This window comes from Anguilla anguilla, chromosome 12 (assembly GCF_013347855.1).
Source record: "Anguilla anguilla isolate fAngAng1 chromosome 12, fAngAng1.pri, whole genome shotgun sequence".
Lineage (NCBI taxonomy): Eukaryota > Metazoa > Chordata > Actinopteri > Anguilliformes > Anguillidae > Anguilla > Anguilla anguilla.
Genome location: NC_049212.1, coordinates 7,717,757 through 7,742,741, shown reverse-complemented (window position 1 = coordinate 7,742,741; position 24,985 = coordinate 7,717,757). Strand labels below are relative to the sequence as shown.

General features: G+C 45.5%; 2 protein-coding genes across 7 annotated transcripts in view; one reads left to right on the top strand and one right to left on the bottom strand.

Annotated features, from left to right (window-relative positions):
- The first annotated feature begins 930 nt into the window (after positions 1 to 930).
- Positions 931 to 22,211, top strand: LOC118210177 (max-binding protein MNT-like). Its single transcript, XM_035386133.1, has 6 exons — positions 931 to 1,249; positions 7,753 to 8,272; positions 8,642 to 8,683; positions 9,586 to 9,697; positions 16,266 to 16,458; positions 19,705 to 22,211. Exons 1-6 carry the CDS (start codon positions 1,177 to 1,179, stop codon positions 20,514 to 20,516), a joined length of 1,752 nt encoding a protein of 583 aa, XP_035242024.1. The 5' UTR covers positions 931 to 1,176; the 3' UTR covers positions 20,517 to 22,211.
- Positions 22,212 to 22,265: 54 nt separating this feature from the next.
- Positions 22,266 to 24,985, bottom strand: part of LOC118210178 (septin-4-like) — a 48,550-nt gene continuing 45,830 nt past the window's right edge. For all 6 annotated transcript variants that reach the window (XM_035386134.1, XM_035386135.1, XM_035386136.1 and 3 more), the window contains one exon: positions 22,266 to 24,985. In XM_035386134.1, coding sequence (XP_035242025.1) covers positions 24,917 to 24,985 — 69 coding nt within the window. In that variant the 3' untranslated portion in view covers positions 22,266 to 24,916.

Here is a 24,985-nt window from a genome sequence, read left to right as displayed (position 1 = left end):
GGTGAGTCTTCAGTCGTCGCTTGAAGTGGGTCAGTGTCTCAGCTGTTCTGACCTCCACAGGGAGGTCATTCCACCATCGTGGGGCCAGAACAGACAGGAGATGTGTTCGGGAATAATTCAATTTACCCCGTTTATTATTATTATTATTATTATTATTATTATTATTATTATTACCAGTTCTCTTTGTGGTCTTTATATATCAGATGTTGTATATGAGAAAAATAATACTGGACAGGACATAATTTAGCTATTTTTAAATTATGTCCTGTCTGGTATTATTTTTCACATAATAATAATAATAATAATAATGTTTTTAACCTAATGTTAATTTTATTGTAGTTTCCACCAGAATATTCTCTGTTACAAGTGTGCCTTTACTTGGTTACTTTTTTCAAAACTGCAAAAAATAAATGTAAAATATAATTTACCATTAAAATTTAAAATGATAGTGATGTGATGATTATTGCTGTTATTACAGCCAATTTTTGATATATGTGTACATATGGACATAGGGGACAGCTATAATCCACACAGAAAAAAATAAATAGATGAATGAATATTACATATAATACTTTTTGCTCAAAAAAACGTTTATATTCTGATTGAAACAAAAAGAACTAAAAGATTAAATTAAAGGGCGCTGCGAGAGACTCGATACAGTGTATCAATTTCAAATGAAAAATGTTGGAATCAAAACAGTTACTGTCTATAAATCTTCAGGATACACGAAGCATAACAACGTGTGATACATAGTCGCTCAGGGAAGATCAAACTGCTATGATATGGGTCAGATTCGGACTTCTGTACATCAATGTCACGAGGTGGAAATCTTCTAAGCGGGAATACGACATCAAATGTTTAACATTCCATTCCAAAGTCCAAATTTAAAGTCAATTTTCCGTATTTTATCCGGGGTGTAGTAGCGGGGAGGGGCAGTAAAATGTGGGCGGAGTGAACCGTCTGGCTGTTGCCGTGTTGTGTTTTCTATTACTCGCATCGCCATCTTGTTCTCACCCTTTTACGCGTGTAGAAGGCTTCTTACGAGAGGGATCCGGTTCCGTTTTCCTGCTTTCTGTAGGTTGGACAGGGGATCCCGTGAGACTACAATAAAGACGACATCTCAGTAAATATCTGCACTAGTTGCTAACAAGACCGAGGTAACGGTACTTTAGAGAGATGAGCATCGAGACACTTTTAGAAGCAGCCAAGTTTTTGGAATGGCAAGCCCTGCAACAACAGAAAGCACGTGGTAAGGGAGGGGGCTGTGGGTACAGAGGGAGGGGGCGGTAATGTAAGCGCTGTTAAAAAACGCTGGAAACGAAGTATATTAAAGGTAGTTTTATTTGTTCGGAGAAAGGGCGTGATATTAACATAACAGCAAATCAGACCTGCAGCAAATCAGAACACACTAAGCCATCCTTAGCCAAAAGTAAATTCTGCAAACACGCCACCGTAGTAAAATGATAAAGTTGTATTTAATGTGTATGTTTTATCTGGCCGCTTTCACGCTATTGAAATCCCTTGGTATCAGACTACAAGGGTATTAAGTCTGCGTCTTCGAGTATAGATAATCAGCTGAGCAACTGCAGAACTGTCTACGAGTGTGATCCGTACTGCTCCTTTGGTCATGTTGCATGTAGTTTCTGTCTCGAGCCATAAATTGTGTAAGAACATGAATAAGTTAGCAGAATGTGTACGCTGTGGTGTTAACAGACTTGTTCGTGTGTAAGGTCTGCTTCGTAATTTTAGCTGAATTGAAGAGTCCAGTGGGGTGTTTTTAATGTGCACGGTTTGTTTCTTCTTGGTCATTTTCGAACTGCATATTTATTGCTCAGCTAGTGATCTTCGACGATCTTGTCCCCATTTCAAAAAATCTTTCATTTCCGCTCCGATATCGCGAGTATAAACGGGAAGTTGTTAGCTAAATAGTAGCTAGTAAGCTAATTTAATAAGGCTACATTAATTTCCTGTGTGCCGTATCACATTTTGAGGTTTAAAAGGAGTTAAAGCTTTGTATTTAAAGGGCGGCGGCAAACATGAGACGAGGTCGAGTTCTCTTTACATAATGACCTGACATAGCCGGGTATCATATGACGCACGGTTAAAACCTACTTCCCGGTTGCTGCACTAACTCCTCCTCATTTTTAGAATACTTATACAAGCTTAAATACTCTTGCTACACATATGCTGATACTACATTGCGGGACGAGATTTGTAGAAGTAGACTGAATTTCATTGTGGGCTTTCCTTTCAAAATAATATTTGCACTATACGTGCGATTCGCCACATCTCGGGAAGGGCTGGGTAATCGTGTGCTGGTGACGTGTCAGGGTTCCCTCCTCCTAGCTGAGACCGCGTGCTTGAAGCCCGTCCCCTTTCGACCTCGTGCTCGCCGACCACGCCCGCCAGACTCTGGTGTTTTTCTGTCCCTATTCTCAGTTGGGCAGGTCAAGCTTGCGGAGAAACTAGGGCATTGTATCCCCCACCCACCGCTCCTGTATACGGGTTACACAACGCACTCCACTAAATACGGTCGCCGCAGCTTTATGGGAGGGGATTTCTTAGCTGTTCCAGGTTTTATGAGAAACGAAAGAACGCCGATAGGGTGCCTGCTTTGTGTGTTTCTCGTACATCTTTGTACACGAAGTAAAGGACATAAACTCAGTTTAAAGGGACAGCCTAGGTCTCAAAAACTAATAATTCACTAAACATCAGTTCATTGGTCATACGATTTGCTGCACCATATAAAGACATCCCACCATCTCCTCCATAAATTTTCTGCGTGTTCCAACACCATTACTAACCTGTTGACAAAAAAAGCCTTTGCTGTTTGAATTCTTTTTGTGGTGTGTATCTGGGAAAATTATTTTCAGATGAGTGCTGTTTGTCAGCACACCAGCTTGACCCTTGCTGGCACAGAATGTGCAAACTGTGCTGTCGCCATGGTTATACGGTCACGTTCCGAGCAGCTGTGGTTTCTCCTGGTTCTTGTGTTATTCTGTGCTGTGTCTTTGGTATTTAAGTGAATGTGCAGCCTGATGGTGAGGACTAGGGTTAGAAGCTTGTGCAGAAACTTGATGGGAACCCCAACTTTTTTCCTTCTCTGATTTAATATAATATATGCATGCATGCATCAAGAAGTTGGACCTTTTTTCATGTTGTATGTAACTCCACTTCCAAAGAGCAGCTTCGCAGTAGTAATTTCATTTTATAACCCCTGTAGTGTTGTCTTCTGAACCTCTGTTGTGTCCTTTACCACTCCTTCATTCTATAACTCATAGGTTAATAATACAGCACTGGCCAGGAAAAATGGTTTTCTAAATGGAGAAATACTCTTTCCGTTTCGGACTTCACAGTTGGTTGGTGTTATGCGTTCACAGTCAAATCCCGAGTCACTGACTGAGTCATTAGGAGTGCTCAGTGTTCCCGTCCGATTGCGGAGATGTGGTGTCTGCTCCAGTGGCTGTTGACTTCAGTGGTGCCCCTGAATCATGCTGTCTCGGTGGCCGTGTCTGTTGATGAGGACACAAACGCTGTAGGTGTTTGTGCCTCGACGTGAAACCTCCGCGCCTCTGTGACCTGTGTGAAGAGCGCAGATCTGTGCGTCGGAGAGACGGGTCTCCACAGACCCGACTGTCCGTCAGAGAGATGGGTCTCCACAGACCCGACTGTCTGTCAGAGAGATGGGTCTCCACAGACCCGACTGTCCGTCAGAGAGATGGGTCTCCACAGACCCGACTGTCCGTCAGAGAGATGGGTCTCCACAGACCCGACTGTCCGTCGGAGAGATGGGTCTCCACAGACCCGACTGTCCATCGGAGAGACGGGTCTCCACAGACCCGACTGTCCGTCAGAGAGACGGGTCTCCACAGACCCGACTGTCCGTCAGAGAGATGGGTCTCCACAGACCCGACTGTCTGTCAGAGAGATGGGTCTCCACAGACCCGACTGTCCGTCGGAGAGATGGGTCTCCACGGACCCGATACCTCGGAGTCGATACCTGCTGCATGCGTGTCAGAGCGCAGACGGGTGGCAGGGGGAGGCGAGAGCATCAGCCAGTGGGCAGCGGGTGGGTTTTGTCTGTGTCATTCTGTAAAGCTGTGGAACGTTGCTGCGCGGCTGTGTTCATTAACTAGGGTTATATGCAGTGCATGGGCGGCAGTGCAGTGTAATGTGTAAGGAACTGGTCTTGTAGCCTAGAGGTCGCAGGTTTGATTCCCGGGTTGGACACTGTACCCTTGAGCAAGGCACTTAACCTGCATTGCTTCAGTATATATATCCAGCTGCATAAATGGATGTAAAAGTTGTGTGAGTCGCTCTGGATAAGAGCGTCTGCTAAATGCCTGTAATGTGATGTACTACAGGCTGAGCAGTGAGGAGCCAATTAATGTGCGTCTGTGACTCTTTTTGTGGTTAAAGCTACTCTAAGGCTTCACTTTTTTTTTTTTTTTTTTTAAAAGAAAGATTTTGATGTTATTTCTGTGTATGGCGCTTCTAATATTGCCGTCTCTGTGCCAGAACTGCAGCAGAAAGCTAGGAACATGGGGGCTGTGTCTGGAATTGCTCACTATGACATTTTGGGTGGGCGAGGTCAGAAATTTGATTGTTTGTTTAATAGAGTTTGTCTGAATGGCATCATAACTTCCGCAAAATATCAAGTATGCATTCACTGTACGCTGTGCCAGTGATGTTGAATCCGCAATTCCTTGAGCTGGTTATTTCCATGGGGACACGCAAATTTCCGGGTTGACCAGAATACAATGAACAACGATAGTGGCCAATTGTTGGGCAGCCAGATCTGGAGTGTTGACTTATTTTGTTTTCTACATGTCTCAACAAGACACGCAATCCTAAGGACTCCTATAATTTATTTAAAATTATTTGGTGCACAGACAGCTGCTGAGTATTAAATCGTCATTAGTTACTTTTACCGAACTAGCTAGTTAAACTGCTCATAGCTGTAGGTAACTGAAGCAGAGCTGGTGTTTGCAAGTCGGTCGGCAAACAGAAATTTCAGGGAAGAATAATGCATAACTTGCAGCTAATGGAAAAATGATAGATCTCATTGCCTGGCTCACCACATTGTGGAAAGAATTTTTCCTAACAGAGTGGAACAATACTGATGAGCTGATTAAAAATGTATTTGGGCTGAAGTTTGCACTAAGGGGAGGGGGGGGGGGGGTCCAGGGGCTAGAACTTGAGCCACATAAAGTATATTTCCAGCAAACTGCCTTATAAGTTTGACATAAAGCAAAAACCTTTGCCCAAATATGGAGTTCTGGATCAAAGGAGAATTTATCTATGGAGAAAATGACTGGAGTTTCACATAACCGTCTTTGTCACAGTTTGTGATTTAAACTGGCATTTAAAACTTGGACGTTTTTTATCTACGCACATTTCTCTCTTAAACGGCACTGGATCCACTGACTTCCGGTGCCGCTTTCCAACCAAAATAATTATGTTGTTAACTACAAGCTAACACAAACGCAAGTACTCCTGACTGCAAACCAAGAAGGCTATGAACCATAGGCTGTAAAAAAAAAAAATACAACATCTATTTGCAATAATATATACAATTGTACGAAACAGAACAAATTTATACTTTATTACATTAACGCGTCACAGCTAATGGTTTACGTGTGTGAATGGTAGCTCAAAATGTGGCCTTGTGTGTGATGATGTAATGGTGTGACGGGTCATCACGGGTGGGCTAACCACTTAGCCATTAGCAATTAGTTTTTTGAAAATTGGACCAAACTTTTTTCAGTTATAAAATTGGGTGAAATGCATTCTTTTTTCATATACAAACCAATGTCTAAATCTCATACATTATTTTTGAAGGAATTGGGAAAACCTCATTAATTTCTCTCATTTGGTCTGGAAGTCTTGAAAGTGCTACCAAATCTGAAGGAGATGACAACATGATTTCTGAGGCCTACACACACTAATGAAATGGTGCACACTAAATAGTATGCACCACCTACTATGCAATTAGTTACATAGTATGGAATGCCAAAGGGCCCACAACGCCTTACGTGTTTTAATGCGTGAACACGCCAAAAAAAAAAAACGTGTGAAGACTATTCCAGATTGCAACTTACTTTCAAATTTAAAAGTCACAACGCTTAGGTAGATTCAAAAAAGTTACATTTTATTTTTGTCTGCCGATCACATTTTCCCTCCTCTGCCACATTCATATTCACCCTCACTTGTCCAATTCATTTTCATTGATGAGCTTTCTGCTCCACTAATACATCGCTTTGGTTTTGACTGGTGTTGATAAACAGAGGAAGACTTATCGTAATAAATAAGAAAGTAGGCCTACTGTATGTAGGCTATGATGTAGGCTAGGGATGGATACGGTTAAGTCTCAGTTTATATTTCTCTATAATTTGCCATTTTACATAAAAACATTACTCAGAGTTATACACAGCCCCTTTATTAATATTTTCTGTTGTTGTGTGGCAGACTTTCACTACGGAATCAACATAGAGCCAGTTCGGTTGCATGAGTGCCTAGCTAGCTAGCAGATTACTGTTAGCTCTATGAAGAAGAAAAGCTTTGGAACACAAAATAACGAGCAAGCTAGCTAATGTTAGCAACAGCAAGTTAAATTGTTTGTTGATGATTCACAATGTTTTTCATGGTCAGTACATCAGTCTCTTGCTGTTTTCCTGTCACTATGCATCCAGCTGTCTGAAAACTGCAGTTGAAAAACTGTTCCAGCTGCAGTTCTAGCTATGTAGCCTATGTGCCTAACCAAAACAGTACTAGTGACAGAGGCTCTTGGACAGAAAAGGCTAGCTAGCTAGGTAATATGAAATCCAATCTAGTGAACTAGTACATGACAGTTATAGATAGCTATAACAATACAAGATTCTTTGAGACATAAAACTTAATGAGCAAGCTAGCTAACATTAGCAACAGCAAGCTCAAATAATAGCTAGCTAATATTTCATAGTATGTTTTCCATTAAACAAGCTACCAGTACCTGAAAAACTGCCAGCTAGTCATGAAGAAAAGCATCATATAGCACTGGCTGTGTTAAAATGAAAAGACTGCTATTACAACATAAGTGTAAGTATATCTTATTTATGGATTTTTGTAGTGTTGATGTGTTTCTTGCTAAGGTTAGAGGTCAGTAGTGGTGATGTCAAAGTACATTACATTAAATTTATTTGGCAGACGCTTTTATACAAAGCGAAGTACAATAAGTGCATACTGATGGTTATCAGAACAACTACAAAACACAGGTCCGATAAGGTACAATACCCATCATGTAACAGTTATTCCTAGTCATGAACACATTAAGTCCAGTTCACTCAGTAAGCATAGGCTAGGACCAGAAAGTTATAGCTAGTCAAACTAGGAGGCATGACAACGAGCTACAACAAGATAATGATGCAGGTGCAATATAAGTGCTAGATGGATCTAGTAACAGTAGATGGTGGAAGTGTAACATGAAAGTACAAGTATGTTTATGATCGAACAAACTTTAAGCGTTCTTACACTCAGCAAGTGTGGTCTTGTAAGTATATCTATAAGTGTGGTCTTACAGGAACTCGAGAACACAGAACACAAGTATACGCTTTAGAACACAGCCATGGTCTACTTGGGTCCAGTGAGGTCACAGTAGGATTCTCTTGGTGCTGTGATGTCACAATAGGAGCTGTATTTCCCAGTAGGACACTGATGTCACAGTAAGAGCCTGGTGCTTTGATGTCACCTGATCTGGGTCCCATTTCTTCACAGAGGAGGATGACCTGAGGGAGAAACTCCGTCTCAATCATGAGGCGGAGCAGAAGCGAGCAGAAGTCGCCTCATTGGTGCAGCCAGTAGAGGTCAACCATTTGACCTGGTCTGGGAGGTTTTGCCCGGAACCCTGCCCCACTCCTGTTCCACCCCCTGCCGTCCCTCCTCCAGTCCCCATCACAGTTATACCAATTCCAGTGCTGTCAGCAAGCCCCAAACTCCTGCCCACTCCCGCGGTCACTGCCCTGACCCCTCTCTCTGACCCCCGCCCCAGCCCTCCTCCAGCCCCGCCCCCACAGCACCAGCACCTCCAGCTGGCTTCTCAGGTAAAGGGTGAGTCTACAGCTCTGCTTCAGGCCCCCAATCCCAAGCAGCTGCTGTACCCCAGCCCGGCCCCCCCAGCCTCCCAGCATGCACCTCTTCTACAGCCCATGCCAGTACAGGCTCCGACCAGCCCCACCCTCCAGCCTGCTGTCACGGATGACTCCCGCAACTTAGACGCAAAGAGGAGGCCAGGCGGGTGAGTGACCTCTGAACTCTGGTCACGTGACTCTATGATTAAGAACAATGGCTAGTAGCTAACGGCGTACCCGATGTGTCGCAGTCTGAGCCAGTCCTCATCTAGCTAGTCTAAGCTAAGTGATACAGCTCCTTAAGAGCAGGGCGAGCTCTTTCTAACCCTGCTGTTGTCATTACTGCACCACACACACCTGTACAGGTAGCTTTGCAGCTTAGCGTACGCTAGCCTCTAGCGCTCCAGCCTGGGAGCCAGTGGAGAGAGCTTACACGTCCCTCGTCGATCACACCTTGCCCTAATGCCCTTATTTGTGGAGGGCATTGGGCTTGGGTCTCAACCCTATGCCCTTACGGTGTGATTCTGTGTTCGCAGGGCGGGGACAAGAGAGGTCCACAACAAGCTGGAGAAGAACAGGTAGGTCTGTCTCCCGCTGCGATTCGCTGACCCGAGGTGTACGTCTGCGGTGTTTCCACGGCCAGCCGAGCGGTGCAGACACTTATGAAATTAATATGGCAGATGGGATATTGGCCCCGAGCCCGGGAGTAGTATGTGTGGCCTTGTTCATCTGGTGAAGTGCGTACGCTCAGCATATTTGGTTTAGCCCCGATATCATTCATGGCTCAAGTTAGAAAATAATAAATCATGTAGGCTGTGTGCTGTTTTTATGAGCTGTCCAAATAGTGATGACAAGAAAAAAGGATTTGTTTTTCTATTGTGAGCAAATAAAAGATGTATGCAGATATATGTAGGTGTGGGTGGGTGTTCATGATTCTAAAAGTGTGTATGACGGTGTGTGCTGGTATAAGTATAGGAGGATGTATGTGGCAGCAGGGTAGTGTAGAAGGGTGTGTATTCGTGTAAGTTGGTATATGTGTGTGTGGCTGGGTATACATGATTTTAGAAGTGCGTATGAGGGTATATGCAGGTATAGGAGGATGTATGTGGTAATAGGGTAGTGTAGAAGGGTGTATATTTGTGTAAGTTGCTATATGTGAGTGTAGGAGGGTGTATGTGAATGCATTTGTGGGAGGATGTATGTGGGTTTTGGTGGACGTAGGAGGGTGTGTGTAGGTGTAGAGCGTGTATGCATGTGCAGGGGATGTTTGGATGGTAGCCTGTCCCTTTAGGCACTCCGTAGTGAAGAACCATGTTAATGTGGAGTTATCCTGTAGCTGAAGACCAGTGAATCTTTATAGCTTTATTCAAAAAGCAGATTAGTGTTGATTGGTACAGTTTCAGACAGGAACAGAAGTGGCCATATCGAGGCCCACAGCAATGAATGATGGGAGATGAGTCCATGCTGTCTGCTCTGGCAGGCGAGCGCACCTGAAGGAATGCTTTGAGACCCTGAAGAAGACGGTCCCCACAGTGGACGAGAAGAAGACGTCCAACCTGAGCGTGCTACGCAGCGCGCTGCGCTACATCCAGGTGAGCTTCTGTTTCCCAGGAGACGCGCGTCATTCCGTATCCTGGGACACACCGTCATCGGTGATGACAATCACCACCTGACCGTTTTGGCTTTTATCTGGAGTGATTGGAGACGTGCACGGTGATGATGGTTTCAGAACACAATACCAAGAAAGGTAGCAGCTGGCAGGAGGTGTGGCCAGATACAAGGGCGGTACCGTAATTACCCTAATAGCAGTACAGCACATTTCAAACTGGCTGTTATGTACCTCTCAGTTCACTGTGTGTGTGCTCAGACTTTTAAATGTGTTTAATGAGCTCTTGTTAGTTGTTTGTAGTGTATATGTGTGTTGTGTGTGTATTGTGTGTGCGGTGTGTGGTGAGATGTGTATGTGTTGTGTGTGTGGGAAGATGTGTGTGTGTGTGTGTGAGAGACAGATGTATGTGTTGTGTGTGTGTGTGGTGTGTGGTGAGATGTGTATGTGTTGTGTGTGTGTATTTGTGTGGTGTGTGTGTGTGTGTGTGTGTGTATGGTGTGCAGGCTCCACAGTGTGTTCTGAGTTGCCTGGGCTGGAAGCAGGGTGCCTGTGGAAAGTAGGGCAGTGAGGTGGAGGCGGTGGGGGGTTGGGGGGGGGGTAATGCATGTCACTTGATCCCCCAGCAGCCCCCCCCCCCCTCCCTTCCCAGCACGACGTGAGCGTGTCAGCTTGTCCCCGTTAAACTGGTAGTCCCTGTCCCATCCTTCTGTGCTCGAGTTACAGCAGGGGTACAAGTGAGACCGTTTCCCCCTCAAAAAAAAAAAAGTCCCCATAATCACTACACTTACAGACACGACGACGAGGCTGTTAATTGTATTCCGCCTTCATTTTAAGCTGGCCGCTTAGAATGAAGACATTAAATTTGAACATCGTTTCAAATCTGGTCAACAGCCAATAGCCACTGAGGTGCGGTTTCAGCTTCTGCTCTATTAACAGTGCGTCTTTTTTACGGAGATTTCTTTTCGTCGCCCATTAATTATTCACAGAACCCAGCTTCAGAGGGCCGGTAATACAGCACTGCGGAACGGGCATGGGAGGCTTGTGCGGCACGCTACTCTTCCAGAGGTTCTTACGCGTGTGTGTTTCCACGATTATTCTCCAAAAGATTCATTTTAATCTTATTTTCCGTTGGAAGTGTTTCCTAAGAAGTACCGGAACAGCTTTAAAAAGGCGTATTGATAAAAAAGGTGTTTTATAATTGTGAATAAATACTATAAAATGATAAACTGTTCACATGGTCAGCTTCTGGAAGTGTAATTAGTTGAAGTGTATTTTCTTGCTTTAGACCACAAACCTCCCAAATGCCCCTATATCAGTCATTGTCAAACCAGTAGGTCCTCAAAAACTTTTTTATCTGAAATTTCCTTCATTGCACACTAAAAAAACAAATATAGAAAAAACCCAGAAAACAGTCCCTTGAAACTACTTTATTTGGTTGCCATTTTAAATGTTTTTTTTTAAAACCTGAAAGTGACAAGATTCAGTCAGTACTGCCCATTGCAGGAGGATTTGGTGTTGGTGTTTTGGACACCAAAATGCTGACATTAGTAACATGGTGATTTACCTTCTAATCAATCTTCACTTCATTTGTTTATTTGTTTAGTTTTCATTTAGAAAGAACACGAAAAGTCCTCTGGATTGTGTGTTTAAAAATGACTCACTTTATATCAAAAGGAAATGGTTTTGTTGACTTTTTTTTCCATAAAATTGGTAATAAAATGGTATGCAGTTACAAGTAAGCACAAAGTGATTGCTCTAAAGCAGTATTTTGGTGTGATAAGGGTTCTGTTGTTGATTTCAGATAAGGCCTGTAGATCCAGTAACCACTCCTCCTCCCCCACCCCCCCCCCCCACCGCTCACCCCGTCTTGGTCCATGTGAGCCTTGAGCACATGGCTACTCTGAGCTCCCTGACATCACCCCCCCACCCCCCCCCCCCCCCCCCCCCTTCCCCACCCCCCCCTCGCGGGCTGACGGCTCAGTCTTGGCTTCGTGCAGCAGGACAACCACCTATTGAACGAAAACACAAACAGACACCCTGTGGTTTTTTTGTTCCTGCTAATCTCGCGTTTAAGGTGATTGAAAGCGAGCTCCTTAAACAGGACTTGTTGGTTTCGCTCATTACCTTTCAGTTTTGTCCTTGAACTCTTCTTTTTTCCGCAAATAGAGTTCAGTATCAGTGACCGGTCGTAGGCCTAGACATTCAGAATTAAATGAATTTAAGATTAAATTGAGTTTAGCTGTAGGTTTGTCAGTTAATTATTACGGAGTTTATCCTGTTCCAAAATCAGTATTTTAACATGGTGACAGAACCATGAAAGCGCTAGTTGTCTTAAAATGGACATGATTGGCTGAATGTCTTTATTATATTTCATACTAATTGTTTTTAGCATGAATATCTTTTTGATATGTGTCATTGCAAGAGTAAATCATCCGTCACTGGGCCTTGGAAGTTTAATTAAAAACAATGAGCAATTCTTCATGCTTCAGGAGTTCCAATAGAGGTTTGGACAGAAGCCAGCATTACGCGGGGTCACTCCAGGGCCAGGGTTGAAAGCAGCTGATATTCCAGAACCTTCCGTATTGGGCAGCGCTGACGTTTCCCACATTCGCCAGCGTTGTCTGTGAGCGCTGCAGTTAGGGGAAGAGGAAGTGGCGGCGTTTGTTCCTGGGGTCCTATTGTTCCTTTTCCTGAAGGCAAGTTTGAATTGGGCCACCTTGTTTGAAAGTTTTCATTTTTTATTTTAAGCTTACTGAATTTCTGTTTGCCCTTATTTGGAGCTCTTCTGTGTCTTCCTCTTCTCTACTGTGGCTCCTCCCCCTGCTCTCTCAGTCCATCACTGTGGCCCCTCCCCCTGCTCTCTCAGTCCATCACTGTGGCCCCTCCCCCTGCTCTCTCAGTCCATCACTGTGGCTCCTCCCCCTGCTCTCTCAGTCCATCAATGTGGCCCCTTCCCCTGTTCTCTCAGTCCATCACTGTGGCCCCTCCCCCTGCTCTCTCCATCCATCACTGCGGCCCCTCCCCCTTCTCTCTCAGCCCATCACTGTGGCCCCTCCCCCTGCTCTCTCAGCCCATCACTGTGGCCCCTCCCCCTTCTCTCTCAGCCCATCACTGTGGCCCCTCCCCCTTCTCTCTCAGCCCATCACTGTGGCCCCTCCCCCTGCTCTCTCGGGCACTGTGGCCCTGGCCTTTAATGGGCCCCAGCTGCAAAGCGCAGAAGCATTGTCCTGAAACGAGGCCGTTTTCCACTGCCTGTTTTACTGTAAGTCCAGACTGACCGCAGTGAGCTTTTCTGCAGGATGAATGTAATAGCTGTCATTTTCTCTAAGTGAGGTGAGCTCAGAAGGACAGATGGCAGCGTGTGGATGAGTGGCAGTTTTATGTGTCACAGGGTATTAACAGCGTCTGTACAGGCTGGCTGCTCCAGATTGGTTGAGAGGAAGTTTCAAGCTTTTGTATTAAACATACATGCATTCTGTTTTTAGTTTCATAAAAGTACTTGTTCATTGTTTTTTCAGGAAGCAATTGATAGAGGGATACATAGAGGGACAGGTGGATACATAGAAATGGAAAAAATGATTTATAGAGAAATGGATGAAGAGTTGGGAGGGATAGAAGGAGAGTCGTGAAACAGGTGGAAGCAGCCCCATCTCTCCTTTACATCATTGTGCAGGTGCACCCCACAACCAATCATAACTCACTGCAGCCCATCACAGCCTATCACAAGCTACCGCAACCTATCACATCACTTCACACAGCCTCTCACAGGCTGCCACGTTGCTGCGCGTGGTGTATCACACTGCCCTATCCTGTTTCTCATCCTTTTGGTTGCCAAGGGAACCATGGCTTTTCCCCACTGTTGTCCTGACAACAGTGAGGGACAGAAGCATCTCATTTGCTGGGACAATGGCTATGACAGTCTGGGGAGAGAAATCGTCACACACACACAACGACCCACACACACACACACACACACACACGTACTTTTATGTGCATTTATTTTCCTTGTTGCAGATGTGTAAAATGTGTGTTTATGTATATGTTCGTATGTGTGTGTGTGTGTATGGTTTGTGCAGTCTGTGGAAGATGTGTGTAGTGTGCAAGACGTATGTAGTGTGTAGTCTGTGGTGTGTGTAAGGTGTGTTCAGAGGGCCAGGTGTGTGTGGTGTTTGTTTAAGGTATGCGTTACGTGCACACAGGTGTTCATGATCTGTGTAAGGTGTGTTCAGGGTATAAGGAGTGTGTATGGTATACACTGAGTGGTTAAAGTGTCTGTAGTCTGTAAGGTCTGTGTGGTATGTGAACATTATTAGGTGCGTTTTGATTGTATGAAGTGTGTATATGGTGTTAAAGGTACAAAATGGGCAGTAAAGGTGTAGGTACAGTGTGTAAGGTGTCTTTTGAGAGTGTAGGTTGTGCGTAGAGTGTCTCAGGTATACAGCTGTATGTGAGATGTGTGTAGTGTGTAGTTTATGTAGAGTGTGTAAGGTACATGTAGTATATGCTGAGTGTGTATTGTACAGTACTGTGCAAAAGTCAGGGACAAACCCCTTTCAAATTCAGTTTCCCATCAAATCAGCCATTCCGTGCAATATTTATCTTTCAGATGTGTCAGACAATAATGCAGGAAAAATAGAGTATATTTAACAGAAAATTACAGCATATAGTCCACCACTACATATCATATCAAAACTAGTATGCGTCCATTCTGTTCTTGTGCACCTTACTGCAACTTTACGTCTTCCATCCTTCCAATAAACAAACAAGTTTCAGGTGTGTCCTCCCAACAAGTTGTTACCGAAAGTTTCAATGACACTACGCTACCATTTGCTTTCAAAAGTGACTCTAACATTCAAACAACGACCCAAACATACCTTACCTGCCTTGCATGTTACTTTGGCATGCATATAAAATGGCATGAGATATTTCTGATGAGATTAGATATAAGCTCATTACTGCATAAGGAAAGTGAAAGTCAAAGGAAAATAAATGGGGGAAAAAACAGGAGTTTCCAAAACTGTTCAAAACAATTATTTCTAGATACAGAGAAAATGGGACTCCTAACAACCGTGCAAGAACTGGTAGACCACTGAAACTATCACCACCACAAAGACAGGGCTTAAAGATTTTACCTTTGAGAGAGGAAAAAAATAAGCTCTACTCTTTCTTCAGGTCTGATGAAATCCACAGATTGTTCTGTCAATCCTTCCACTGTGAGAAGAACTCAATTCTGTGGCTTTGAAAGGATGTTTATCTGTCAGAAGGCCACTGCTGAGAAAAGGAAATTAATGAAAGAAAAGAAAATTTGAGCTCTCATGGACAACTGAGATGTGGAGATGTGGAGTTTCATGGACTGATGAGGGCAAATTTGAGATATTCTAATATAAGAGTAGGCAGTGTGTACACTTACAGAGCAATGAAGAACCATGTCTACAACCATCAGTCAAACATGGTGGAGGTTCAGTTGAAGTTTGGGGTTGTATAACAACATGTGGATTTGGTGATTTGGTTTTGATTGAAGGTATCATGAATGCTGATAAATACAAATATTAACATATGCAATAACCTCTCATTTTTAAGAATATTGCATTGGGAGCAAATTAATTCTACAGCGAGATAATGAGCCCAAGCACACTGCTAAGAGCATCAGCTAAATGCCTGTAATGTAATGTAATGCTAAGAAGATCAAGCTGCTGGTGTTCTCAGAACAATGGACTGGCCAGTCCAGAGTCCAGACCTCAACATCGCTGAATACGTTTGGGATTATTTGGATGAGAGAAGAAGAAAATGCGACCAGCTTTCTAGACTGAATTTTGGAGGTGACATTTTCTGATACTGAAAACTAAACTTGAACCTAATGGCTGTTTTCACTGGAAAGTAAATAAAAAGGTGGCCTCTAACGTTTGCACAGTGCTTTAAGTAGTGTGTGTAAGGTACATGCGGTGTGTTGAGTGTGTAGTGTATGTAGTGTGTGTAAGGTACATGTGGTGTGTTGAGTGTAGTGTATGTAAATGGTAAATGGACTGCATTTATATAGCGCTTTTATCCAAAGCGCTTTACAATTGATGCCTCTCATTTGCCAGAGCAGTTAGGGGTTAGGTGTCTTGCTCAAGGACACTTCGACATGACCAGGGCGGGGTTTGAACCGGCAACCCTCCGACTGCCAGACAATCGGTCTTACCTCCTGAGCTATGTCGCCCTATGTAGTATGTAGTGTGTAAGGTACATGCGGTGTGTTGAGTGTGTAGTGTATGTAGTACGTGTAAGGTACATGCGGTGTGTTGAGTGTGTAGCGTATGTAGTGTGTGTAAGGTACATGCGGTGTGTTGAGTGTGTAGCGTATGTAGTGTGTGTAAGGTACATGCGGTGTGTTGAGTGTGTAGTGTATGTAGTGTGTGTAAGGTACATGCGGTGTGTTGAGTGTGTAGTGTATGTAGTGTGTGTAAGGTACATGCGGTGTGTTGAGTGTGTAGTGTATGTAGTGTGTGTAAGGTACATGCGGTGTGTTGAGTGTGTAGTGTGTGTAAACTGAGCTCCCCTCCTCTCTGCAGACGCTGAAGAGGAAGGAGAAGGAGTACGAGCACGAGATGGAGCGCCTGGCGCGGGAGAAGATCTCCACGCAGCAGCGATTGGCCGAGCTGAAGAACGAGCTGGGCCAGTGGATGAACGTCATGGAGATGGAGCGCGTGCTGAGGCTGACCGCGCAGCCCGAGGACGACCAGGCGTCCACCTCCACCGCCTCCGGTACCACTGCGCGCTCCGCACTGCACTACATGCACAACAAACTACACGCTTTAAACACTCCACACTGCGCTACATACTCAAACTACATGCTTTACACACTCCACACTGCGCTACATACACAAACTACATGCTTTACACACTCCACACTGCGCTACATACACAAACTACATGCTTTACACACTCCACACTGCGCTACATACACAAACTACACGCTTTACACACTCCACACTGCGCTACATACACAAACTACACGCTTTACACTCTCCACACTGCGCTACATACACAAACTACATGCTTTACACACTCCACACTGCGCTGCATGCACAGTAAACTACACGCTTTAAACACTCCACACTGCACTATATGCACAGCACAGTAAACTACGCGCTTTACACACTCCACACTGCGCTACATGCACAGTAAACTACGCGCTTTACACACTCCACACTGCGCTACATACACAGTAAACTACGCGCTTTACACACTCCACACTGCACTATATGCACAGTAAACTACGCGCTTTAAACACTCCACACTGCACTATATGCACAGCACAGTAAACTACGCGCTTTACACACTCCACACTGCGCTACATGCACAGTAAACTACGCGCTTTACACACTCCACACTGCGCTACATGCACAGTAAACTACGCGCTTTACACACTCCACACTGCGCTACATACACAGTAAACTACACGCTTTACACACTCCACACTGCGCTACATACACAGTAAACTACACGCTTTAAACACTCCACACTGCACTATATGCACAGCACAGTAAACTACGCGCTTTACACACTCCACACTGCGCTACATGCACAGTAAACTACGCGCTTTACACACTCCACACTGCGCTACATACACAGTAAACTACGCGCTTTACACACTCCACACTGCACTACCTGCACAGTAAACTACGCGCTTTACACACTCCACACTGCACTACCTGCACAGTAAACTACGCGCTTTACACACTCCACACTGCACTACCTGCACAGTAAACTACGCGCTTTATACACTCCACACTGCTCTACATGCACAATAAACTACATGCTTTACACACTCCACACTGCGCAGCGTGCACAGTAAACTACGCGCTTTACACACTCCACACTGCGCTACATACACAGTAAACTACGTGCTTTACACACTTCACACTGCTCTACATGCACAAACTACACGCTTTACACACTCCACACTGCGCTACATGCACAGTAAACTATGCGCTTTACACACTCCACACTGCGCTACATACACAGTAAACTATGCGCTTTACACACTCCACACTGCGCTACATGCACAGCCAATCCACAGTAGTGTTCATAGGGAGTACAGGTGCTCAGGGCTGAAGTCAGGCTGCGTTCAGCCTTCTGGCTGCCATAGCAACAAATGACGTCGCCGCCCAGCAGGCGCGCACCTGTTGGACTTCTGTCCGTGATAGCTGTTCGCATGCCGACCCGGCGCTGCAACAGTCCGCTTTGAGCAGGACTATTCACCGACTATTCCTCATCACGGACAGCTGGTCCTCATCTTCACTGCCTCGCACGTGTTATTACAAAGATTCGGTGGTCCGAAAATCGCACAGACGCTAGGCAGCTACCGGGCTGTTGTGCGGTTCATAACTGGGAAGGCGACGTGGCTAAAAACACTATAAAAACAAACAAGTGCAGATGGATGCCACGGTATTGTAGCTGTCCCGATTGCTCGTAGCTTTGGCGTTTGCACAACCTGCTGGATGACTTGCTAATCGTGCCTAGAAAAAAGTCACATATCATACGGAGTAATTACTTTGCTTGACAAAGGCATACATAATTTACTGTTCTTTCACAAAATGTTCTTCGTATTCCATTTCTGCAGATTTACGGTTTTGCATTTGCTCATACCAAACGTGCTCAAACATAATATTTGCTACTTCGGTCGTTTTCCTTGTGTCAGGCTAAACCGTGCTGATCGTCCTCTGTAGAGATTTTTAAATCTCCATTGATGTGATATCAGTGGTGCTGTCAATGTTATTCAGATAAGCAGTGGTTGCACTGGTAATGCTATTCAGTGCCACTGCATATTAAAGGAATCTTAAGTCAATGTAGTTACCATGATCCAAACTAGCAACCACATTAAGAAACCGTATAGTATTGCCAGAGAAAATTGTGTTTTTCTTCCGCCATGACCGAAACTAAACTAAAATTACTACAACAACCGCGGCTGAGCGTTTGATTGACACCCACTTTCATGACGAGACGGACGTTCTGACCTTCTTCTGTTTGAGTTGTGAGCCGCTTCGGGGAAAGCAGTTAGCGACGCATTGCATCACGTTTCCCGTATAGACATTGTAACCTACAAACCATAAAGAAACCTTTCTACCAAATGATCGTTCGTCAAAAGCGTATTCCTCTTCTCACTGACGTGGGAAGTCCAAATGTAAACAAGTTCGTTGACAGTGGGGGCCGTTCTGTTGGCAGTGAAGCATAGCTAGCCTAATTCAGAAACCAACGCGAACGATAGGTAGCATACAGCAAGGAATGAAACACCTAGAATATGTGCTTGAGTTGAGAACACTCGCTACAAACCATGGCTTTATGAAAGGAGTCCAGTGCTAGGAGTGTAACTAGTTCATAACTAAAGTGTGCGATATTCATTAAATAATGAAACTCTTAAATATCCGAATCACAGAGCAGCAGTTGAACGGCGCTATTTTACCTGCTTGTGTGACGTAACAGAGAATATTTCATCCCTTCCTCTCGCATGTTTCTACATTATATTCCTGTCTATATTCTTATTTTCTTTGTCTGATATTTTGAAGCACTCGTATTGAAGCCAAATTACATTTATAATGCCAGTTACAATAGACATAAACCATTGACATTGACCGACATTGACATTGCAATTTTTAGCAGAAATACGTTACAAGGTAGTCTCTGAGGCAAAGTAAATAAGTGGGAGGAGAATCCTAGCAACAGGCCGTGCCCCATTAAAGCGGGAGTTCCAAATCCAGGAAAACTAGCCTCTCTTGTTTCCTGTGGGCGTCAGTGACGTTTGTGACGATTTGGATGCTTTCTGGATGGCCGCTCTCATTGTACAAACAAATGGTTAAATGTTCAGGATTTTCTTGGCATGGAATCCTCTTAAAAATCACACAGAGATAGTTGAAAACTGGTGAAGTATTTAACATAACATAACATAATGACGAGAACAGGCTATTCTGCCAAACAATGCTCAACTAAATTATTATGTGTCTGTTTCAGAGGGGGAGGACAATGTTGATGACAATGCAGATGAAGACCACCTGCAGCCGCCATCCAAAGTGCCTCACATGGCCCAGGCCACGCCCACTGCCATCCCCGCCCAGCACCAGCCCCCTCAGCCGCTGGTCCAGCTTCCCGCCGCTCCGCCCGCCCAGAGCCACGCCCACACGCACGTGGTGACGGCCGCCAGCATGCCCAGCGTCATCGCGCACGCGTCCGTCATCCAGGCGGGCTCCAAGCACGTGGCGCACCTCGCGCCCTGCTCCGCCCCCCAGGCCATAGTGCCCGCCCCCTGCTCCGCCCCCCAGGCCATAGTGTCCGCCCCCCAGGCCACCGTGTCTGCCCCCTCCTCCGCCCCCCAGCCCATCAGCCACATCACTGTGCACCCGGTGGCTCACCTGTACCCACCGACCATGATGAGCCACCTCGCCCACACGCTAACCCATGCCCAGGTGAACACGCTAACCCACGCCCAGGTGAACACGCTAACCCACGCGCAGGTGAACACGCTAACCCACGCGCAGGTGAACGCGCTGTCTCACGCCCAGGTGAACACGCTATCGCCCGCCCAGGTGAACACGCTATCTCATGCACAGGTGAACACGCTAAGCCACGCACAGGTGAACACGCTATCGCACGCGCAGGTGAACACGCTATCTCAAGCGCAGGTGAACGCGCTAACGCACGCGCAGGTGAACTGCCAGCCGGCTGTAGTGACACATCACTCGCAGCTGGTGGGCCAGACCGTCCTCAACCCCGTCACCATGGTGACCATGCCCTCCTTCCCTGTGAGCACGCTCAAGCTGGCCTGAGGACGGGGCGGGGCCCAATGGAGACACGCCCCTTGGACTTCTGACCAACCAAAACTGTAAAGGGCAACTCAGTACATTCCAAAAAAATGCTTTATTTTACATTTAAAGTATATAGTGAAAAACATAAACATATTTAATGATGAAACTAAAGTGAGGGCTCTGTAGTGTTTGGGCGTGTGTTGTGGAGAACTGATGAACCCCATCTTTTTGGAATTCCACACAGAGCTGGAGTACGAGCGAGTGTTTGGGTTCAGGGTGTGTGTTGTAGGAAAGAGGGCATTCTGACCCTTCTGAATGATGTCACAATCCTGCCTCCACCAATACCTTACTGGGGATTATGATGTCACAATAACGTCCCCAGCAAGACACCTGATTGACTTCTGTTTTGTGAGGTGGATTTTTGGGTGGTACATTAGGGGGGGGGGTAGATCATCACTGTGCCCCGCCCCCCCCCCCCCGGAGGGTCGTTTTTGCGTACCGTGAGCCTGGTGTGTGCGGCTACGCTGTTGGTGTGTGTGTGCAGAAGCGTGACGCGTGGTAGTGAAAGTGAGGTCTTCCTCTTTGGGAGTGAAGGCCGAGTGCACGTGTGCCTCGAGTCACAGAGCAGCCCGTGTTCAGTTTCAACGAAGCACTTCTTTATGCTACTCTCCGGTGCCCCTTGCTGGCCAGAGACCAGTACTACACTGAGACTTTACACGGGAGTGCGAGAGCAGCAAGACCAGACATGGAGTCTGCATTGTGCCTTTGACCTTTAGGAGGCCAAAGGTCACCATCGCAGCCCGCAGTTTGTGTAGTTGCATTGACAGGGAGGGCGCCCTCTTGTGGTTTATTTGTGAGAGAGGTTCTGTCCAGTTGGGTTTTTCTGTGTCTGTTATTTTATTCTTTATTTGGGGGGTAAAAATGTTCCTGAAACTATGATTGTATGCATCCCACTAGTTGGCTTGTGTGTGTGCACGTGTGTGTGTTTGTTCATGCTACACAGTTCTTTGGGACTGCATTGACTTATGTCATTAGTGTAAGGTAGCGGGAGGTGCAGTACGTGTCTTCAGCCACTGGGGGCAGTGGTGCACTCGGGTGTCTCTGATGTCCTTGCTGCTCCTCCGCCCTGTTGAGAGCAGTTTGCCTCTTGGAATTACACTCTGCACTGCTGCAACAAGGCCTGTACACTGTGATTGACAGCAGCATCGCTCCACACCAGCCAATCACAGCTCCCCTTTTAAGTGAGAAGAGGGGGCGGGAGCAAGAAAGAGGTGAAGCTAGAGGGGCATGGAAAAAAAGCCTGTTCAGGTGCTATATTTTTAAAGATGTAACCTGTAAAATCATGTTTGTGCACATATACATGCAAATAGTGTGTGTACACATTCAAATGGGGATATATATATATACATAAATATATTTTAATGTGACCGTTAACTGTTTTTGCATGTAGATTTTGATTTTTTTTCTTTTCTTTTTATATTTCATTTCTTTAGCTCATTCTGGGACCACAAGCAGTACTGTACACCATGCAGACAGCCTGACAGAACTCTTGATATTATATATATGAAATTACTCATTTTCCCTATGGAGAAAGTTTGGTATATATTGCCTGTGGATCGTAGGCTGTATTTAGATCTGTTCATCATGTCAAAAATGGAAAAAATGCACAGAAAAATGGGAATAAATCATAACATTTACAGAAATGTGTGTGCTGATGATTCAGCGTTTCAGAATTCGTATTTTCGGGGGAAAAAGCACACTTCACGATGCTCTCGATTTTCATTTTATTAATTGTGTACAATATTCTATTGCCTTTTATCCTCTATGAATTTATAAAGTTATTTATTACATGAACACATTTAATAAATGAATTTCTGACAACCAAGAGAATGTAAAAAAACAAACAAAACAAAAACAAAACCCACTCACACTGAATGTAAAGACAAGGTCCCCCCCTGGTAAAAACTGAAATAAAAAAAAACAAGGGTAACCATGGCTACCTTGTTTTCCCCCTTTTGATATGCATTGTCTTGTAAAATAATGTCAATAAGTATGCTTTCATTTATATTAACCAAATACATTTGCAACAAGCAGTATCTAAACATACTCCACATCAAAAGTGTCATTTAATTAATCCTTCTTTTTTGTAAGGACACCGAACTGCAAGACAAGGTTAAAGAAAACACCTGGTTCAGCTTCATTTGCGCTGGCCTCTCGTTGCTCCCCATCACTGGCACGTAGAACATTAAAACAAGATCCGCCGTCATAAAACAAAATTACACATTTGGCCTCAAGGTAGACAGCCATTTCATACATCGTGAGGCCTTCGTAAGGAGGTATATTCTCTACGCATGCAGTGACTGAACCCAGTGGTCTAACTGAGGTTCTGGTTTAACCACCAGCTCCCGTTTCAGAACCTGTGGTCAAACAAGTCAGGTAAAAGCTTGACATTTAAATCATGAAAAAAAAAAGAACCAAAGATCATTACTTCCCCAGGTTATAACTTGGTCCACAGTTCTTCATGGTTTCTATCAATAAATATATTACAGTTGGCAGATACCCTGCTCATTTTACAGAAGAGGATAAGGAGAGGCGTTCTGAGGTTTGGGGAGGGGTCTGTAGATGTGGGTGTTGGCCTGTCAGAGAAGCGTTCTGAGGTTTGGGGAGGGGTCTGTAGATGTGGGTGTTAGCTTGGCAGAGAAGCGTTCTGAGGTTTGGAGAGGGGTCTGTAGATGTGGGTGTTGGCCTGTCAGAGAAGCGTTCTGAGGTTTGGGGAGGGGTCTGTAGATGTGGGTGTTAGCTTGGCAGAGAAGCATTCTGAGGTTTGGGGAGGGGTCTGTAGATGTGGGTGTTAGCTTGGCAGAGAAGCATTCTGAGGTTTGGAGAGGGGTCTGTAGATGTGGGTGTTAGCTTGGCAGAGAAGCGTTCTGAGGTTTGGGGAGGGGTCTGTAGATGTGGGTGTTGGTCTGGCAGAAAAGCATTCTGAGGTTTGGGGAGGGGTCTGTAGATGTGGGTGTTGGTCTGGCAGAGACGCGTTTGGGGAGGGGTCTGTAGATGTGGGTGTTGGTCTGGTTGAAAAGCATTCTGAGGTTTGGGGAGGGGTCTGTAGATGTGGGTGTTGGTCTGGCAGAGAAGCGTTTGGGGAGGGGTCTGTAGATGTGGGTGTTGGTCTGGTAGAGAAGTGTTCTGAGGTTTGCAGAGGAGTCTGTAGATGTGGGTGTTGGTCTGGCAGAGAAGCGTTGTGAGGGTTGGAGAAGGGTAGGTGTGGGTCTGGCAGAGAAGCGTTTGGACAGGGGTCTGTAGATGTGGGTGTGGGTCTGGCAGAAAAGCATTCTGAGGTTTGGGGAGGGGTCTGTAGATGTGGGTGTTGGTCTGGCAGAGAAGCGTTGTGAGGGTTGGAGAAGGGTGGGTGTGGGTCTGGCAGAGAAGCGTTTGGACAGGGGTCTGTAGATGTGGGTGTGGGTCTGGCAGTGTCTTATGGGAATGTCAGGACTCTGAATGGCACCCTTGTGTGGATGTTCAGCTCACCTGACCAGCTTCTCTCACTGGATTCAGGTACAGTCTTCACTATAAGAACAGTACCTATCCCTTACACGTAGCTTAAAACTCACGATAGCCAGGAGCTCAAAACTAAATTCGAGGACACCCGTTTGTGTTAAATGTGGAGTTGAGCCCTTTAAATAAAAGCACAGTAATGAGGGCGAGCTACAGTACTTCAGTTAAACGTTGGTAAAAACCGAGAACATAAAAAAATCCTGTGGATAGGACACATTCATGTGTTCCGGGAGAGCGCGCGTGTTGTAAGAGAAGCCCATTCTCACCACACACCGCCCGAATATACAAAGTACACAAAATACATGTTATATTATACAGTACAACAGAAAGAATCTTACGCACAAAATAGCATCTTTTAGAAAAAAATAAATTCACCGCATCTGTTTATGTAAGCATCTATTGGCATATTCTGCATGTGGAAAAATGTGATAGGAGTGTGTGGGTGCAGTGCTGCCCCGAATTCTCTCCCCCCCCACCCCCCCATAACAAATGGCGCACATGGAACGCACGCGCCTGTGCGTCTGTGGCCTCTTCAGTACAGACGGCCGACGGGAACATAGGAATGATGGGTGTCTGAGCTGCACATGACCTGTCGCTGACTGTAAGAGAAACGGGACAACTGTACTGAAGGTGGCAGGTCCGTGCTGTGATGTCAGAGCAGGCCCCACCTTCAGTCACACCCCCCCCGGGAACACAGTGGCCACGCTAACAGGACGGAAGTACTCCGGAGGTCAAAGGTCCTCGGGGGGGGGGGGATGGGTGGGGGAGAGGTGGGGGGGTCCTGGCCGTTTCTCGTAACGATGGGAGGTATGGAAGTGTGGGGGGTGGGCAGTGGGATTGGCCAGCCGGGGGAGGAAGGGGCGGAGTTAATAGGCCTCTTTCTGTGTGTGCATCTGCTCCTGGATCTTCTCCAGCATTTCCTGCATCCGTCGCAA

Excerpts from the sequence above, each read along its gene's own strand:
- LOC118210177 (XM_035386133.1), top strand. The coding sequence starts at position 1,177 with ATGAGCATCGAGACACTTTTAGAAGCAGCCAAGTTTTTGGAATGGCAA. Across the intron at positions 1,250-7,752 it reads GCAACAACAGAAAGCACGTG|AGGAGGATGACCTGAGGGAG; the intron begins GTAAGGGAGGGG and ends ATTTCTTCACAG. Across the intron at positions 9,698-16,265 it reads GCGCGCTGCGCTACATCCAG|ACGCTGAAGAGGAAGGAGAA; the intron begins GTGAGCTTCTGT and ends TCCTCTCTGCAG.